This window comes from Zonotrichia albicollis, chromosome Z (assembly GCF_047830755.1).
Source record: "Zonotrichia albicollis isolate bZonAlb1 chromosome Z, bZonAlb1.hap1, whole genome shotgun sequence".
Lineage (NCBI taxonomy): Eukaryota > Metazoa > Chordata > Aves > Passeriformes > Passerellidae > Zonotrichia > Zonotrichia albicollis.
The window spans coordinates 69,601,417-69,620,596 of record NC_133860.1 but is presented as its reverse complement, the minus strand read 5'-3'; the positions used below and the strand labels follow the sequence as shown (position 1 = coordinate 69,620,596).

The 19,180-nt window shown below is 42.1% G+C and overlaps 1 protein-coding gene across 3 annotated transcripts in view; it reads right to left on the bottom strand.

Annotated features, from left to right (window-relative positions):
* Positions 1-14,142: 14,142 nt before the first annotated feature.
* Positions 14,143-19,180, bottom strand: part of LPAR1 (lysophosphatidic acid receptor 1) — a 70,211-nt gene continuing 65,173 nt past the window's right edge. For all 3 annotated transcript variants that reach the window (XM_074532426.1, XM_074532428.1, XM_074532425.1), the window contains one exon: positions 14,143-18,067. In XM_074532426.1, coding sequence (XP_074388527.1) covers positions 17,766-18,067 — 302 coding nt within the window. In that variant the 3' untranslated portion in view covers positions 14,143-17,765. The remainder of the gene's footprint in view (positions 18,068-19,180) is intronic.

Genomic DNA, 19,180 nt, shown 5'->3' with positions numbered 1-19,180 from the left:
TGAGACTAACAGTTGAGCTCAAATCAGAGAGATGTATACCTTAACTGAATGTTCTGAAAGATAGAAAGATTGAGTTCATGTTCTGCTCTTGCAGAGGGTATGACCCAGAAATAGAAGAAATGTTAATGGAAAGTAACGTGAAGAAGCTGTGGTCAAAGCAAGTAATCAACAGGGAGTAAACTGACTGTCAGAGCATCACTGAGTCAGAAAGCACTTGGAAGATGAGGAGCATGGTCAAAGGAAAATGGAGAAATGGAGAGTGAAGAGGGAAGAGCCCTGGTATGTGGCAACAGTGCTGAAGCAATCAACAGCCCAGCTAGTGGAAAATGAGGAATTCTCCTTTGTTTTTAAGGAAGACAGTTTGCTTCTGCAGTGGTCAAACTAAGTTTTAGCAGCCTGGAGTTATTACAAGCAGTTAGATTTTTCCAGACCACCTCTAGATTTTTATAGGAGAAGGCCACTTAATAACACCCTTTCTTGCAAGAATCCATCCCACAAGAATTTCCATTAATCCCTTGGCCATCACATTGCTGAAATATGTATTTTCCAGCTGCAGGAAGAGACTTGTCAATATGACCAGCCCCAAGTACTGGGATAGTTTTTTACAGCACATCTCACATGACTATGGTTCTTTGTGCAGTTTCTTCAGAAGCACATGTTTTGATTCACTTTAAGATAATTTAAAAGACAGACTAGAAGATTAATCTGCCTGTTCTGGATGCAGAGCTGAGGTATGCAATGTCAATGGATTTCCATGCTCTCATTTCACTACAGAAAGACAACAGCTGTGGATGAAGAGATCCTCCTGTGCCGACACACAAAGTTTGATCTGTTTCTCCCAAGGCCCACAGTCATCCTGGGGGCTAGCATCAATACAGACATTCTGTAAAGTGCTTTGAGGCCCTCTGGCATGCAAGGACTTCTTGGTGGAAGATGGTGACATTTTCTACTTGCTGCATCAATGTTTCTTTTTTCCTCTCAGGTGCCTCAGGACAGATGCCTGCCTGCCTTTCCCCCTCTCAGGTCTGCTGGTAGCTCAGATTTCAGTTGGGTTCACAAGCATTTCCTGGTGTTGGGGTTGTGTCAGCATATGAGTTAAAAGCTATTTCCATCTCATAGTAGTTGATGAATGATACTCTAAACAAACAAATAAATTCTTTGTACTGGTTTTTGCTGTTTTCCTCACCTGTAGTAGCATTGTAGTACCAATTTCAGAAACAGGGTAGTGTTAAATCTTATGGAAAAACACACCTCTGAAATAATGAGGAAGTTGTCTTAAACAACTACATGAAAGATACATTTTCCTGGGTGAAAACTGTGTGCACTGGATTGGAATATCCAAAGCAGTAGTTCTCAAACTACTTTGTAGTGACACCGCTGCCTGGGTTAGAGAGAAAATCCTCCATTTATGAAGGCCGTGCTTTCAGTTTCCATTTCCTCCTTGTGAGTCTCACACTTCCTTTTTCCAAAAATTTCTCCCTTCCTGCTGTTAACACCTCTCCATACTGTGAATGTTGTCGTGACATCCCTTTCCTAGAGTCATCATTCAGCTAAGTTCTCTCCTTACCACAACAACTACAAGTGCTCATTCACAAAATAATAGGAAATGAAGTCAGCAATCCTGACATGTCTGTGCTAATGTATGATGGATCATTTCTGGAAAGACCTCCAGCAGCCCGTCCTCATTCAACTGCATTATTTCTGTTTACTCTGTCAGAGTTTGCTGTCTTGTGCTTCAGAGTTTGCTGAAGGCAAGTCATTACAGAGCAGCTCTGGCCCCTCAGCCCTTCTGCTGCAGCTGGAGATGGGAGAGGCACATTCTGGCATTTGCTAGGGCTGGTGAGGTATTGGAACCAGCCTTCAAACTCCCAAAAATAATTCTTGGTGGCCAGATATTCTAGGTATTTTCTAAAGATGGCCCATCTTTATGCCTTAAACTCTGAGCATTCTTCAGCTGATTAAGATCATTCCTTTGGCCAATAAAGCATACACCAAAAGTATCCTTCAGCCAGTCTCCTATACATTCCCTAAGCTTTCCTCTCTCCACACCACCCCATGACCTCTGTTTATAATAAACATCACAACACCATGAGGATTCTCGCACGAGGGAGTGAGTTGCCCCTCAGCAGATGAACAAACTTAGGAAATGAACACAGGGTCAAACTGAGGTGAAGAAGGAACTTACATGCCAAATACTGCACCTGTATTTCTGGTCATCCTTCTTTTCAGTTTACTTTTGGATGCCAAATTATTTGCTGAAAAATAAGTACCTTACAGAAAATCACTGTATACCACTGAAAAATTTATTGTAGGTGGCTATCTAACTATGTAGCAGATAAAAACAGTGAATATCAAACTAAATGGGAAATAGTGTTATTCTAAGCTATTCTTTAGATTTCTAGAAGAACAGTGGGTAGACAAACACTTTTGAAAAATTGAAAAGTAAATACATTTCTGTGGTCAGGTTCTACCAACAAAAGGTTTTAAATGCCTACAATATATAAAAACAACTACAGGAAAAGCAGGTTGTTCCACTTACTCTAAAACCTACCTTTGATAATATTGGCAGTGCCTCTGTCTCTTGCCAAGAGTGCTACCGTGCCACTGGGTCTCCAAACACATGCTTGCCTCCCCAAAGAGGATAATGTACCAGGGAACAGGCATTATCCCCACTGGATGTTGATCACTACCTGATTTCAGAGCTCCAGTGTTTTGACAACCACTCCTGACTGAAAATTCTCCAAAATATGTCTGCTATGAATGCTCCACAATTTGTAGTGGCAGTTTTGTAGGAGATTGTGAGGTAGGGTGGAAATGTTTCTCTGAAACTCATTTGCACTGTTGTTTTAAGATTCTCACTGATTGTGACAAGGTTAGCACTAATTCCATCTAAAATAATGTGAAAAGGTTTTCTATGGAAATCTCAGCCATTGCATTGGTATAATTTCAAATTATAAACTTCATCTTCACTTAAAAAAAACCCCAAAAATATTATGAGGATAATGATTAGGACAGTAAGAAATCCAGGATCCAGGTCAGCACTCACCCAGCTACTATGAGTGACCCACAGCTGTGCTTGTGCCATCCACAGCCTGATCACTTGCTGTCACAGACACACCTCAGAGTCCTAATACCAGTCCTTGGTACAGGGAAACTTTGCTCTTGTCCTGAATATTGGTATGGACTTTGGCCTTTGTTTTTATTTTCATGAGTTTTCAAAGATTATGTCAAAGACAGGTATAACTCCTACTTAAAAAAGTGTAGAAGGCAGTGCCCAGGTTTTGATCTTGGTCTTAGGAACACACCTGGATTTGATCTTCTGATTGCAATAGGATCATCTGGCATTTCCAGAGAAATGAGATAAGACCATGACTGTTTGGGAGATAGTAACACCACTTCCTGTATTTCATCCTATGAGGTTCTGTAAACAGCTTAAAAGGTCTATTTTAGTAGGAATTTAAACCTGTGACAATTGATTTTTCCAGGGTATGCTATCTGCAAAACTGTGCAAACAAGTTAATGATCTTATTGCAGAAGTAGTTCCCACCTGTGCACTGAACATTGCAGCAAATGTGATGGAGAATTGATAAAAAAGGGAAACTATTTTTCTTCCCAAAAAGGGCCACTGGCTTGCCTGAAGGACACTTGTTTTACCTAACAGACAAATGTGCTTATAAAGTAGACATGAATGGCTGGTGTTGAGCAATCCAGTTAAATCCCTGGAGCCCTACCTTCTTTTCTGCTTCCAGGGAGATGTCCAAGGGCTGAGTGGGTACTGACATCCTGAGCATCCTGAACATCCCATACAGATGCTAGATGCTGGGCAATATGGGAAGGTCTGTGCTAGCTTCAGGCCCTGGAGCCGTTGGTGAAACTCCTGCTTCCTTCCATGGCAGGGATATTCCCACCCAAAAGTCCCTGAAATCAGCAAGACTTTCATTGCATCACCTTTAGTGTCCTGGGAGAAGATAACAGACCTCCGAACTCAATGATTTTGCAAAAACAACTTAAATGAGAAGGCTTTCATGTGGCATGACACCATTAGAATTTCATACTTTCAGTTATGCTTGAAGGAATCCCTTCCAATAGGACCAACCTTGTCTGTCTTGGATGCCTCATTCACATTCAGTTATGTTTGCACTTGTAGGGGAAAATCCTTTCTGCCTTTTGGTCTGTCTCTACAGAGAGACATAAATACTCTGTCCTAAGGCTTATTTTGAGCAAATGTACTACCTTCCTTCTGAACTTAATTGTTACAACAAAATTCAGCAAGAGACTGTCAGGTTTCAGCAAAACATAGCTTTGGCCATGGCCTTGGCTCTGGTGTGGGAAGCAAGGAATATGTTTCCAGCCATCACAAAGGGGAGGAAAGAAATAAGTCCAACTGAACTAAACACAACAGGAAACTGGGGCTGGCAGCTGGATGGCTTGGCCTCCATCCCGCAAAGAGCGTGGTGGAAATCAGTCCCAGTGAGCTTGCAGCTGGCACACAGAGGGTCAGTTTGACGTGGTCACCAGAGCCCTTTTTACCCCATTTCATCTTAGGATTTGTGAATGAACATTCTTGGTTGCCCCTGAGGAATCACCAAGCCTGAAAGGACCATAACCCGAGGGGAGAAAACCAGGGAAAATTCAGGTCATGTTTTTTCATAGAGTGTTGTGGATTCATGCTCCCATCCAGCAGCCATCTCAGCCGCTGGTGAGTTTGATGATGTAGGCTCCAGCCAAGATCCTCCATAATGGATCTCTTGTTAACTACGTCTGCTCTAACAGATGCTGCTCTGTGCTTTAGTCATATTTTGGAGCTGAACGCCTCTGCTCCCTGTTTTTCAGGCAAAGCCCATTCCTTTATTTCTCTCCTACCAAGCACCACAGGTTCCTCTTCAACACCACTCCACAGGCCTACATGGTCCCATTGATTTTCCATAACCTTCCTCAGCAGCTGTAAGGGGTTTGTTTAAATGATAAACCTGCTGACTAACTCAACCCTTCCAGGTTTTCAGGAAACAGCCATTTCCTGATGGACTCCACTTCAGCATCCTACTTTTCAGCAAGTCCTTTGATGGCTTCCTCATTTCCAGGCCTGCAGAAAATCAAGCTTAGCAGCCCATTAGTTTCCTGACTGTGGTTCAGCAAAGCTTAATTGCAAGGAGTTTTTCACCTTTACATTTAATCCATTAATTTTATTTTTTTCTACAATTTTTTTTAGTTTGTAATCCCTGAACATTTTTTTTGCTTTCTTCCTTCATTACTACTTCTTGGTGTCCAACTGCATTCTTATGTAATTCTCTCTCTCTTGTCCAAACTCTCCTCCAAGAATGAGGTAAAAAGATTACCAACCAGCTCACGCCCGAGTTGACAGTGAGTCAGCGGGGTGACAGAGCTGTTAAACAGAGTGACTCGAGTCCTGATGTAGAAATGGCCTCATCTGCTGTTGGAAATGTTTTCCCATGAACACATTCATTTATTGCTCTGCGTTCTGCAAAAACACATTACAAAGAGGTATTTCCCGTACTGTAGAACCCATGGTGGAAAGAGAGCAGAGGGCATAAACCTAATACCCCTGAAATGGAAATGGAAATCTTAAATACTGAGGGCTAATTGCCTAGTTGTATATAACATGTGGCAGAGCCAGGCATAATTTCTGCGTTTGGATTCTTGGCACAATATTTTATTCATCTGGCTGTATTTCCTCTTTCTTTTGATTATTCCTTGCATTTGTTGATTTTGTCCTGGGTCTCTGGACTAGAGGCAGACCAGAAGGGAAGGCGCAGGGTGGCACAGTGTCTGGACTGCTGCATTGTATCATGTGGCAGCCTTGTGCTTCGGCACTGAGCTCCAGGATAGGGGCAAGCACTGGGACTGGAACCACACCCCTCCTTAGTGTGGTGCTCCACCACTGGCTGTGGGGGCAAATCCAGCCAGGAATGGGCTGGGCATGATTAGGGAAGAAGGAGGAGGGGGAGGAGGCAGAAGCCCACCCAGACCGGTGGTGGGATTGCAAAGTCTCAGGAGCTTATTGATGGACAATTCTTTGATGAATGACTGGATCTGCTTTGTTTTTCACTGTATACTTGACTTGCAGACAGTGTTAAATAATGAAATTATGGGGTTTCTTACTAAAATCACATGTATGTCACTGCTAGTTCATAGCAAACAACATGGCTTCATTGTAAATTTATACGCTGTGTAATTTTTTTTTTTCACTCTTAATGGAAAACACACTGTTTTGTTTGGACCATCTCCAGGCGTTTCAGTTATGGAGTTACTCACTGAAGGTGAAGCATGTGGGAGGTTGCTTTAAGCAACATTACTAGTAAAGCCACTTTGAATATTGGCTGCTCTTTTACTTTATTTGGATGAAGAGCAATATTTTCAAAAGTGTCTGAGCTACTTAGGAGTCCATGGCTTACACGAGAAAAATTTCACTGACACATGTTGGACTGGATGTGATGTTTTTCCTTCGATGCTTATACCTCCAGATAGAAATACAAGACACTGGAACAAAAGTGCCTTTTACTAGTAGCAATTTCTTTTAATTACTGAACCAGATTAACCTGGACTGGCACATGCAATAGGAGACTAACACGGATACCTTGACACAAACTGAGTTGTGTCTCTTATATCAAACTCAGTAAAATGAATGCAGCCACCTTTGTGCGCATTTAAGGCAGTTGTGAAGAAAACTGTTTTTGAATTTTTTAAGAGCCAGATTACTCTAATAAAACTTGATGCTTCTTCAGCTATGCAAATGCTTTTTGAAAATGCTAGCCTTGCAAGTAAAAGAACAGAACACATACATGAGGGAAAAAACAATGCTATAAAGGCTTCCTTTTATACCACTGTTCATTAGAACATGAGTAGAAAAAGCAAGAACTTGATTTTTGCAGAGATGACTTAGATGTTTTTTCTTTCACCACTGTCTGGTGCTCACTAATGGTTAAACAATAATAATTAAATAATAATTAATTAATAAAATGTCTACCTTGGCTGTTACTGGGCTGCAAGAAATTTTAAAATGTTACTCAATTGCTAGATAGAAAAAAGCCTTCCACACTGTGCTTCTATGTGCAGGATACATGCATCGTTCTGGCAGTACCTGCTGTGGGAAGGATTCTGCTGCTGCAGGCAGCCTTTGGGCCAGGCAATGCAAACCAGAGCTGTTCCTCTGTGCAGTACACACTGCAGAGGCAGAGGGGCCAGCAGGCTGTCATTTTTAACACACCCCTGGAAGAAGCCTCTTAAAGCCTTATTTTCAAAGCCATATATGTTATTTTTTTGGAGCTTGCCCAGGAGGGGACAGGCCAGATATTGGCCACACAGCCACATCACAGGCAAGCAACAGTGAGCCTCAAGAAATAAGAAGCCACAACTGATGACATTCAGACAGCTCATGATGAGGAGCAAAGGACTCAGCAAGGACTCTGGGACCAGTTGGGGGTGGCCATGCAAATCAACAGCCCATGACTGTTGGCCAGAAGGCTTCTAGAACATTCTATGAGAGACTACATATATATATATATATATATATATATATATATATATATATATATGTGTGTGTGTGTGTGTGTGTTTGTGTGTGTATGTGTCAGCCTCACATCATTGGGGTCTTCTGAAGCAGCCTTTTTATGCCCTTTTTATGTTTTGTTTTTCACCCTCATTTGTGTCCTTTTATTTCTTTAATAAATATCTTCAGTTTTGGCACTTCAGTTGACCCTTTCTCGTTGCCTGCCACGACACCACTGTCCAGCTCCCAGAACCAGAGAGTTTTCCTGCACACTCTGAAGATCCCTCAGGGTGTTGGTGCCAGCCCATCTCCAGCCGGGTCAGAGATCCCTGGTGGTCGGACACGTGCTGCAACATTATTTGACCTGTCCTTTTTGGCTTTTAAAGCAAATTTAGGGACAGTGCAGAGGATCCCATCCTGAGTTCATTGTGGAGCACTCTGATACCTCCTCCTTCCCAAGCCTCATCCCAGACAAAATTTATATCCTTGCTGTCTGGGCCAGGTCTTGAATCCTTACAATCCATTTTATGGGTTCATTATAACCATATAGTCTTTCAATCCCAATTTAGTGGTGTCCTGCTGTATCTCCACAGAGATTCCACCTCTTTTTAAAGCGCTAGAGGCAGACAAGAGGGTAGTCCAGCTTGTCTCCATTTCACATAACTCCTTCCAAACATTTTTTGCTATGTCCCTCTTGCAACATGGCCCTGTGGCTCGTTTGTGGCTGCCTCACCTGGCTGGGCTGCTCTGGCACAGCTGCCCACCTGGGCTGGTTTCACACCTCAGAGGAACAAGTGACTCCCACCTCCACAGCCCTGCTGCCCTCCACACCATGCAGCCGTGGCAGGGGAATGAGCAAAACCTCCCTGACTGCTTCCCCTTCCCTGAGCTCACAGCGGGCAGGTCAGGTTCAGAAGCCGGCAGCAGCTTTCAAGCACAGTAATCTTCCTTCAGGAGCTAGGTTGGACATGGTTTGTTTGAAAAAGGAAGTTGTCATCCATGGATTGCAATTTAAAAAAAAAAAAGTAGTTTCTCCCTTCAGTCTTGTTGTTTGTGCTTTCCCAGGATTTTGCAACTCTTACTTAGATTCGGGGTATGTTCTTGACTACAAAAAAAAAAAAAAGTAATGCTGTTATCACTGTTATCCAGTTTTCTGAACAGAAGTAAAAAACAGAAATAAAAACATATACCCTTCAAGTTTTTCCTGAAAGTTTTCCAGTCCTGCAAGTTTTCATGGACTTTGGCTAAACAAAATAATTGTCTGTGTCATGACTGTGTTTTATGTGCGCCCTTAGAATAAGTCATTAAACACGTCTGGTGTTCTCAGACCAAAGGAGACCTCAAAACACAGACTGTGCATGTGACCAGCTGTCAGGTAAAGAGATCTGACAGTCAAGGTCTCACAGTTCCCACTCTCCTGTACACTCTCTCTCTGGTAGGTCAGGTGTGAATGCCTTGTGCTTTTAAGCATGTGGACTGAAAATCAGGTTTTCCACTTCATAGAAAATATGCAGGCTTTTTCAGGAGCACAAATAGGAGTGTGCATATGTCTGAACAGCAGGAAAAAGGACAGATGATGTGGAGACTAAACAACAGCTCACCTCTAAGCATGTTCATGCAAAGATGTAGGAATGATGTTGCAAAAATGAAAGAAAGGTTGGTCACCTTTACCAAATCCTTAACCCCGTCCAGCTCTGGAAAGTCTGTTTTCTTGATGAGTCTCTTTAAGAAACATCACATGGGCAGCCAGCCTGCCCAAAGAACATTGCGTTAGCTGTAGAGACATATATATGATACTGACATTTCCCCTGACACAAGAATTTCTAAACAAAATAATTGTCCCTTGTTAGCATATATTTGTGGCTCAAAATCAGACCTCACTGTGATCAGACAGGAGAGGGGTCTGGAAGGCAGTAGCAGCTGGACTAGCTCAAATCAGGCACATTTTTGAGTAACTCCCTTGAACTAAGGAGTGTTTACATATTTTGAAAAGTGGGATTGCAAAGAGACACTTGAGGACGAGAAGAATGTACAAACTTAAAAATCTGTGGCAGAATAAGCAACAAAATATCCAGATATCATGAACTCTGGAAAGACAGAGAAATAGAGAAACCCCAACCTATATCAGTGATCCCTGAAGCATCCTTCAATCTTTTGAGTGGTAAACACCCTTTATATAAAACAGTTTAATTTTGTACTCAGTGTGGGTGGTAAATGGGAAGGCTTCTACTTGTTTCAGTTGGCCTTTTGATCTCTTAATAAATTAGATACACCTAAACCAACAAAGTTTTTCATCAGGAACAAAAAAATGTAATGCTATGGAAGGGGCATTATTCTTTCCTTTTGAACAAAAGCAACATCCCAGAATTCTTTCCTGAACTTGCCAGAAAGCCTTTGAAAGGCTTCTGCACAGAAGGTAGGGAGTATCTTCTGCATTGTCTCTTCCTTCTCACAACTTTCCACTTCCTTTTTCTCTCTATATTGTATTTATTTATTTCCCATTAAACATAGAATGGTTTTGGTTATAAAAGATCTTTAAGACCATTGACTGTCACTGTCTGGCCCAGCAGAAAGCCATGCTCCTAAGTGTCACATCAACACATCTTTTAAATATCTCCAGGGATAGTGACACCCTTCAGGCATCATCGACAAAGATATTAAACCAAACTGGCTCCAAAACTGGGCCCTGGGGAACACCACTTGTGACAGGCTGCGGCCACCAAGATGGTTTAGGCTTTCTAGAGGAGGCACAGAGAAAGGCAACACAAATGAGGAACTGGTAGGTCTCTGAGGGGTGGACAAAAATGTTCAGCAAGATGTTAGGCATGCAAGGACTGGAGGAGTGAGTAGGAGATCTGTAACCATGTGAAGTCTAAGCAGCTGAGGAGAGAAAGGCTTTGATTAACATGAGAGACTTTGCATTTGAGCAACATGAGAGACTGGCATTTGCTCCTGCTGGGTCCAGCTGGTGAGAGGCAGCGCTGCCAACCCAGACACACCTATTCTGGAGGGGCACAAAAAGGCACCAAGCAGGAAGGGAGTGCTGGCCCAGGCGATGCAGGGAAGTGCACTGCGGGCTCTGGGCACGGTGATCTCAAATGTGCTGGCTCTCTGCTCTCAGAGCTCCAGCTCTGCGCGTCTCCTACTGTGTGCCGAGGCTGAGAGCTGCAACACTGCTGTGTTGTGTATTTATTGTTAACAGATAGCCATATAAACAGTCTGGCTTTCCCAGCAAATGGTGATCCAGGGCTCAAGCAGAAAATCCCAGGGGTATTGCAGTGCATTTTCATGAGACATGATTTATTTTGGAATTGTATGTTTTGGCTTTCTGCTCATTATGTCCAGTAATCAAGCTCTATGGACTGCTTTACATTACACATGCCATGCTATGGCAAGCCCAACACCAAGGCATTAGTCATGAATCACCAGGATATGGGGAGATGAAAAAACCTGAACTCTTCTCATTTTTTATTTTTGTACTTAATAATGCTTAGAGTGATTAGGAACACCAACTTCTTTTTCTGTCATTATGCTGAAGCAGACACTTGGCTCCCATGACTGTGTAAGTGATTGGCTTTCTAACAAAAGGCAGGGGGCTAATGAACCATTTATATAAGTCCTCTTTTCTTCAAAATGTGATAGAGGATTTAGCAGAAAAATAGTCATAAAGACCTATACTCAAACAGCACTGAAAGAACAATTTGATTTCACTTCTGCCCTCTTCCTATGGCTATGAAGATCTATGTGTGCACACATCCATTTCTACACATAAGCCAATCAGATTTGGTTTAGTTAACCTTCTGTGGTTAAATGCAAAGTGGGGACACGTTGTAGGAGAAAAATGTCCATGCACATAAAAAAAAAAAAAAAGGAAAGGAAGGTGAAGAGCAAAAGGAAAAGGAAGAAAGCAGAGGGAGGAAGGAAAGAAATAGGAAGAGGGAAAAGAAGCAGTAAGTTTTCTCTGTGCAGGAAATGTTTTCTCTATAGCAACAAGATGAGATCTGAGGTTAAATGGTGCAAATGTGGACTTCAAAGAAAGGAAGGTGGGCATATAAGAATCACAGAGTGGATTAAGTGATTTACTGGAAATAACCTATCCCTTTGCTGCCCCTGTGTTTTAGCCCTATGCTATCTCCTGGAAGAGACAAGCCTGTGTCTTGATACAACTTTTGATAATTCCCATCCACATTCAAAAATACCAACTCTCCTGAAAAAGGGTATTTCTTTCACGCTCCATATTACACATGCCAAATACTTTATTGTACTAGATACAACCTCTAAACATTTACAGTAAGTGCACTTAGTAACAAAACTGTTTGCCAAAGCTCATTGGCTCTCTCAATACTTTTGAATTACAAACACGGCTTTATTTAAACAGGAAAAATTAACAAATTCCTGAGTCTCCCACATACACTTCTGGTTATCAGAATTTTATCACAGGCAAAAGGGAACATTTCATGGAGGCTCTTGTTAAAATGCTGGCAGCTATCAGTGTGTTGGATTTCCATGTACCGCAGAAGACAGCAGCATAGTTTAATATCCATGTGCTCTGCGTTTTTCTTGTGGCTTTTTTAGTTTGTTTTGTGAGGTTTTTGTTGTAATTGTTTTGTTTTGGTTTGGCTGTTTTGTTTGTTTTCTTTAAACATAAACCTCTTTTTTGTCTTCTTGATAGATTTAGAAAAGAGAAGCTGGGTCAATAGCTTCTTAGAAAATCCTCTAAGAGAGGAAAATGGAAGGAAAGATAAGGGCACATTTTCTTAAGGAGCTGTGGCTGGACAGGTGTGGATGCCAGTAAAGCTAACTCTATTGGAAGTGGCCTTTCCAATCAAATGGAAAAGCCAAGCAATTTGTCTGAGCAAATGAGATTGCAGTTGCAAATTGCTTCCTTACAGACATCAGAGTACAGCACAGACTGATGCCTCACAGCAAGAACTGCTTTAAAAGGACACGACAGGTACACTTGCAATAACAGGAAAGCCCTTAACAGGACCAGAAAAAGGAAAAGCCTGTATTTACTTCTGCAGTGAGTGGAACAAATTTGCCAGTTTGCTAAGACTGACCTCTGCCAGCTATATCCAGTCTTGAAGTCAGAAGGGACAATGACAGGGACAGCAGGGACGGGGTCATGCCTCCTGCACAGGGTGGAGACAATGCCCTAGAGAAATACCTTTGTCCACTCTGCTTTGCATCACCTCCATTCACATAGACTGAAAGACAGACCAGAGGAGTTTGCATCAAAGCCTCTCCATTGGTGGTGTTCTTTCTAATTCCACCTGGTAAGACCAATCTGCATGGTGGACTTTTATTTCTTTCACAGCAAAATCTGCATGTTTTTTGTCCGAGGATACCCACTGCAGACAGATCTGGCTGCAGGAGAGTCACAGACAGAAACCCTAGATGGCTTTACAGTAAAGTATGGTATCTGGTAGTATGCTACTGGAGCAACACAAAGGTCAGAAAAAGCTACAAAACCTGCTTCAGAAGCAGAGCCCCCTTCAGTTTCCCCTGACACACTGCTCCTGAAACGCAGGCTGGCCATGGTTAAACCCCTGCCCACCACACTGGTACAGATCAAAAGATAGCCCATGCAGTGACCTGAAAAGTTTCATTTCAGTGCAATCCTATACTGGGACAAATTTATGTTGATATTCAGAAGTTACATAGCAGAGGAAGGAGATATAAAACACTGGACATAAGACATGTCCTTTAGTTTTTGACATCCAAGTTACCCAGGCTTAGTTTGCCCCATGAAGAGAGCAGGCCTGCCCTTTCCTGTTGTGGTGTGTTTCAAACTTTCAGGTCCCTTACCCAGGTGTGCCAAAACCCTCCCTTCCCCCCTCACCCCCTTGCTGAGTGAGTCCTGTCAATCAGGCTTAACATTCCAGCAAAGGCGTCGTGCGGTTGGTCAAATTCAAAGGATGCCCCTCAGGCCCAGAGGTCATTGGCCTGTCTAGGTGTCCCTCGTCCCTTGAGACCCAGCCCCTCCCACCTGGTTGGTGGCTCACCTGTCCCCTCCCCCCCCCCTGAGCTTAAAAGGTGAGTCCTGCCATGCGGTCAGGCATTCTGTTGGAGCTGTCCCTAAGATTCAGACCTCTGTGTCACCATGGAATAAACCTCTGGATATTAAACCCTCCAGCAGAATCCCTCCTTTGTCCTCACCTTCGCCTGAAGCCTTCTTCCTAAGGTAAACGGAGTCCCTAACAAACCTGGACTTGTTTAGTGCCCAGCTGAAACCATTAGCAAACTAAAGGTGTCTCTGGGGTGAAGCACCACAGACGCCGCCTTCGGCCTAGCAGTGAGGCTCAGACTGGCCCAGGCACAATCTAACTGGTAATATTTGGATTCATATTCCAATACTTTCCTTTTCACCAAGTGGCCTACTCCAAGCCTGTGCTGCTACAGCTGTGACTACTGGCAAAGGCAGAGTTAAAAAAACAATGTGGCAGCTATTTAAAAAAACTCCATTACTGGTGCACTATGGACAGATTCCAATTTTAGGAATCAGTGCAAAAGCCCTTTTTCGGTGTGCCCTCTCTTCTATCTGCCCAGCTTTTAGTATCTCAGTCAGAAGCCAGCCTGAAGGTGCCAAGGGATCCCAGAAAACTCAGAACAAAAAAAAGGCGCTGACAAGAAAATCAATGTGTCAAACATACATAGAATATATTTTCAATCTTTTATAAAAAAGTTGTGCTTTTTCTGACTGATGAGTTACCTAGCTTCTGTATATATCACAGCAACAGGGAATTAAAATTCAAAGGCCATATTTTTAATTAGTTTTCATACTTATAGTGCCACTGAAAATACATGAAGTAGAAAAACACATTTTCCTTGATCTGCATATTCCTTTTAATACACAACTTCCCACCACTATAATTGCTGACATGAACACCATTACACTGGAACTTCAAGAGGATTTACTTGGACCAGAAGCAATCAGCAACAAAAGAATTTTAATGACTGTGGGAGGATTGTTGGTATTTTAAGAAGTCTTCTAAAACCTTTTGAAGAATTTGAGATAAGTAAAAATAAGTGGGGCAATCTTTTTCCCTAAGTACTTTGCACCATGTTTTCACATAGCAGAAGTGAGCTCTACAACTGCACAATGTGGCTGGAAAATCTGAATAGAAGACCAAAACTTAAAAAAATTCTGAGATGACAACAAATGGCTGGGAACCATTCTAAGGAACACAGCAAATAGGTCCTTCTATTCCAGGCTCTGGTTTTTATTCTCTTTGCTCACTGGAGCTTTAATTTCATTAGCTTGCAAAGAACTACTCAATTCACAGATCAGATTTCTTAAGGATATAGGAACAACATGTCAACAACACAAAGCACTAATCAAATTGTTATACAGCAGCCATATGCTCAGTGAGCTCCTCTAGCAGAATTGTACAAGCAATATTCCTCCTGCTGCATTTGATCTGAAACATTGCACTTCACCTTTCAGAAGAAAAGCCACCTGCTGTCAGACATGCTCCTGGATTAATATACCTGACAATGGAATTTAACTGCTGCTAAGAGTTCAAAAGGTTCACCTTCTGGAATTGTTGAGTGACTCCTTGGGTTGAACTATGTACTTGGACAGCAATTGCCCTCTGTCACAATCACAGTGACGACAGAAATCCTCCCTGGACATCTGTCTTCACAAGAGGCCTTTGGACCCACCCATGTTCAAACAACCACACCACTCCTGTTTTCAAGTTACTCACCCATGGCTTCTCAAAACCCACCAGACTTCCAGCAGGTTAAACTAGGGTGAATTTTTTAGCAAAATAGCAGATTTGCTGCTATTTTGTAACATCATCCTCCCACCCTATCCAGATGAGGTTCAATAATAGCATGCAAATAGCAGTGAAAAGAACATGGAAAGGACAACTCCCAGCTCAAAAACTCCCAAACCTTAGCCAAGCCAGAAGTGTCTACAATCTTCTACTTTCATGGGGATGTTAGGGGCAGGAAAAAGTGCTCTTGCTGAATCCAAGGAAGAAAGGAACTCCAAGCATTTTTGAGAAAAAGAACTTTTTGTTGTACTCAGATATCTGTCTTTGGAGGCAGTTTTACCCTCTCCTTTCTTCTGCTTACCTGCACTAGTTCAAGTATCAAGCAGGCACTAAGGAAAATATATGAGTGGATAAGCAAGCAGATGCTTTTAAATGAAAAAGTTCATGCAGCCTGCTTTTCTGTTTCTCACTACAGTTCTGCAAATAAAACCAAATCCATCTGTACATTCACTTGCTCTCAAATACAGTCAGAAAAAAGACTGGTTTTGTTCAAAACCAGTGGATATATTCAAAACCTTGGTCAACTGGCTGACAATGTAATGTTTATTCGTTCTGCCTACTCCACTTTCCACAGTGTCCACACAAAACTAGCTTGACTGTTCAGGTGGATTTCAGTTTTAGTGAAAGCAGTGTCATAACTCTCACTTCATTCTGTGGAGGCAGGATTTGTTCACTTATTTCTCTTCCCTCTCTAAGCAAGGAACTGCCTATTCCAAGCAATTTTTTGCTTCGAAGCATAAAATCCAAGCATCTCCTCAAAGCAAGAGATGTTGAAAACACTGGATTTTGCTGAGCTGACCCTCCACCCTCCATTTTTTCCCTGCCCAAATGGGAGAATAGAATCCCTTAAGTTACATTCCAGTATGGTAAAATGAAGGATATGTATCTCTGGGTTGTTTTGTTTTGCGGGGTTATTTTTTGTGAGTGAGTCTTTTTCCCTTGTTTTTTTTCTTTTTCTTTTTTTTTTTTTTTTGTTGTTTTGTTTTGTTTTGTTTTGTTTTGTTCCCCCCCCCCTTTTGTTTTTCCTTTTTGTTGTAGAGGCAATTACAATGACAAAAACAGCGCCAGGAATTTGCTGTTGATATATTTTACATTGTTAGGATAACACAGAGTTTCCTGGAAAGAGGTCCCAAGTTTTTTATCAGCAAGATCCCACCTTTGCTCACATGTACCCTTCTTGACGAGTTTTGTTTACTATCCGTGATTACTGGTAACTGATATTCACATGAGTGACATTTCTCTTCAAAATAGTCTCATATGGAAAAAACCCACCTGTTAGCTTAGGTACTTATAACAGTGTACATGTGTGGCTATTATCTGTAATATGGTCCAGTCATTTGGACTGGATGACTATCTTATATAAAAGTGTTGACTTCACAACACAAAATTGTGCCTTGGTTCTTAGTAGCCCACTGCTTTTGAAATGAAGGAGGCATCATTTGAATGGTACCCTACAAATACTTCTCAGTGCAAAAATGCTGAAGGTGTTTTGTTTTCAGTTATAGGAAAGGTTCCATAAAAACATGCATTTTCTTTTTTGCCATTAAAAATGCATATGCTTTTTGCCATGAACAAGAAAAGCATTCCAAGAATATGCCATAAATACAACTTTTGTAATCTACCAACCTGACTGTAGCCCTTTAAGAGCCTTAGGGATGTATCCTACTTTAAGAACTTATCCATAAAAAACTTGGTACCCCTTACATGTTACAAATTTCATACTGTACTTCAAAGAAGAACCTTATATACATTGTGACTAAAGTACTGTTTATTTCATAATCTAAACAAACACTGGAATACAGTCTATGTTTTTCTACTTTCCGGCAGACTTTACAAAGAGATTTTTTTTTCATAATTGAAACAATCTGCATACACACAGAACATGCATTCTCTAACACCAGTAATGAAGGTAAGAAGAGTCAGTTTCCCTCATCTTCCTGTTGCCTGTGTTAGAAAAAAATACTTCTCTTTTTACTGTAGTTATGACAGTGTGGCTAAGGATACAAAGACTAGAGCACAGTTTTACTCCCTGCACAGAAAATGTTCATCACAAGCATGCTGATGGTGATACATATTACATGTCTATTAAATGATAGGCATATTTTTATCCCCTTTACTCCCTTTTTAAAAATACTAAGTGGCTACATGTAAATGCAGTGAAGCAGGTATAAGCTTAATTAATCAGAGTTGATTCAGACTGGCACCAAGATGCAGCAAAGTCCGACAAAGTCTCAGCAAGGCTTTCTGTGGATCACTGATGGCCTCTTCTGCAAAGTAACCACGTTCTACTTTTTCAAAGCAGAAATCAAAGGCTTTGCAGCACGGCCAATCTTGTGGGCAGGGCAGTCTGCGCCGATATGCCAGGCCCCCTGGAAAAGATGCACTTGTAGTCCATTAGTGTTTGAGAAAACGTGAGTGGGTTACCTTCCCCGGGGCCACGCCTGCTGCTCTGTGTGGGCCAGGGGCTGGCCGTGGTGTCACACCACGGAGTGGTCGTTGCTGTGCACGCCAGCCAGGATGGTGTGGTTCAGGGACGAGGCCGAGCGGTCCGAGCCCTCGGTGGGGCCGTTGGCGCTCTCGCTGCGCTGGCAGCACAGGATCTGCTTGAACGTCGCGCTCATCTCCTTGTCCCGGTAGGAGTAGATGATGGGGTTCATGGCAGAGTTGAACTCTGCCAGGAGCAGGAAGAATTTTTCATAGGCCAGGACATTGCACTGGGGACAGCAAACGTCGAGGAGCAGCAAGACTAATCCTGGGGTCCAGCAGATTATGAAAGCACCTAGAAAGAGAAAGAATGGACAAAACACAAAGTCTACAAATATACTAATATACCATTACTTGTCAAAATTCCACAAGAACCATCCAGACAGAAGCAGCAATGGTTAATTTTCTCTTTCAGGATCATTGTTCCCACACTCTCTTTTCACTGACCCAATGAGAGGGATGCCTTTCAAAGATCTGTAACTGGTTATGGGCAGCACATCAAAAGAGCAAGACACACCCCTAAGCCCCAGTCCCAGACCCCCACCATCTGAAACTCTGGTTGGCAAATACATTTACATTTAAAGTTGATAATGAGGAACATTTTTTCCCTTCAGCTAGAGACCTCTGAATAATCAATCTCTTGATCAGAAGAAACAATACTGCAATTTACTTCTCAAACTAATAACAACAAAGAAAACCTTTCTGTGAGTGCTGAAAAAGAAAAAGAGAAAGAAAAAGAGTGGTGCAGGCAGCAATTCTCAAGAAAAAGAAAGCCTGGTTCTTGTTAACCCATTTCAGCCCCATTATGTAATGGAAAGCCCTAAACACACATCCTTCTTGCACTGAAATGCCGTCCTTCAACGGATCTACTTCTTTTCTTAGGGGTCTATTCAATCAAAATTCAGAGGCTCATCAGACTTCAATAGTGTCAAAGCCACAGAGTCTTACAGAGATTAAAATGCTTCCCCCCTCCTTTCTCTGTTTTCTAAAGCTCTGAGGAGAACAAAGCCCAGAACAAAATTCAGAGCTCAATGCAGAAATTAAGTCAAATGCTTTGTACTTTATTGGGAGTACTGAATTAAAGGAAGATTGTAACTCCTTGCAAGAGTTACAGGAGGTTAGAGAGGCTTTAAATATAAGCTCTGCTGGGGAAGCCCTTACACACCAGTCATGTCAGAACAAAGACAGGGCTCCTGAGATTTTCCAGGCTGCTTTACTGAGGTGGAAACCAAAATCTTATCAACACTGAGCAGGATTAGCACAGGCAGCAGCAATAAGGACTTCCCAGCACTACGCTGAGAGCGCTGTTTTCAAACTAGTTCTCCCATCACTGTGGTATTTATTTGTTTATATACTGCTCCTGTTTTTATTACAGTGATGGCCTCTTGCAGTACTAGCACCTAAGTAA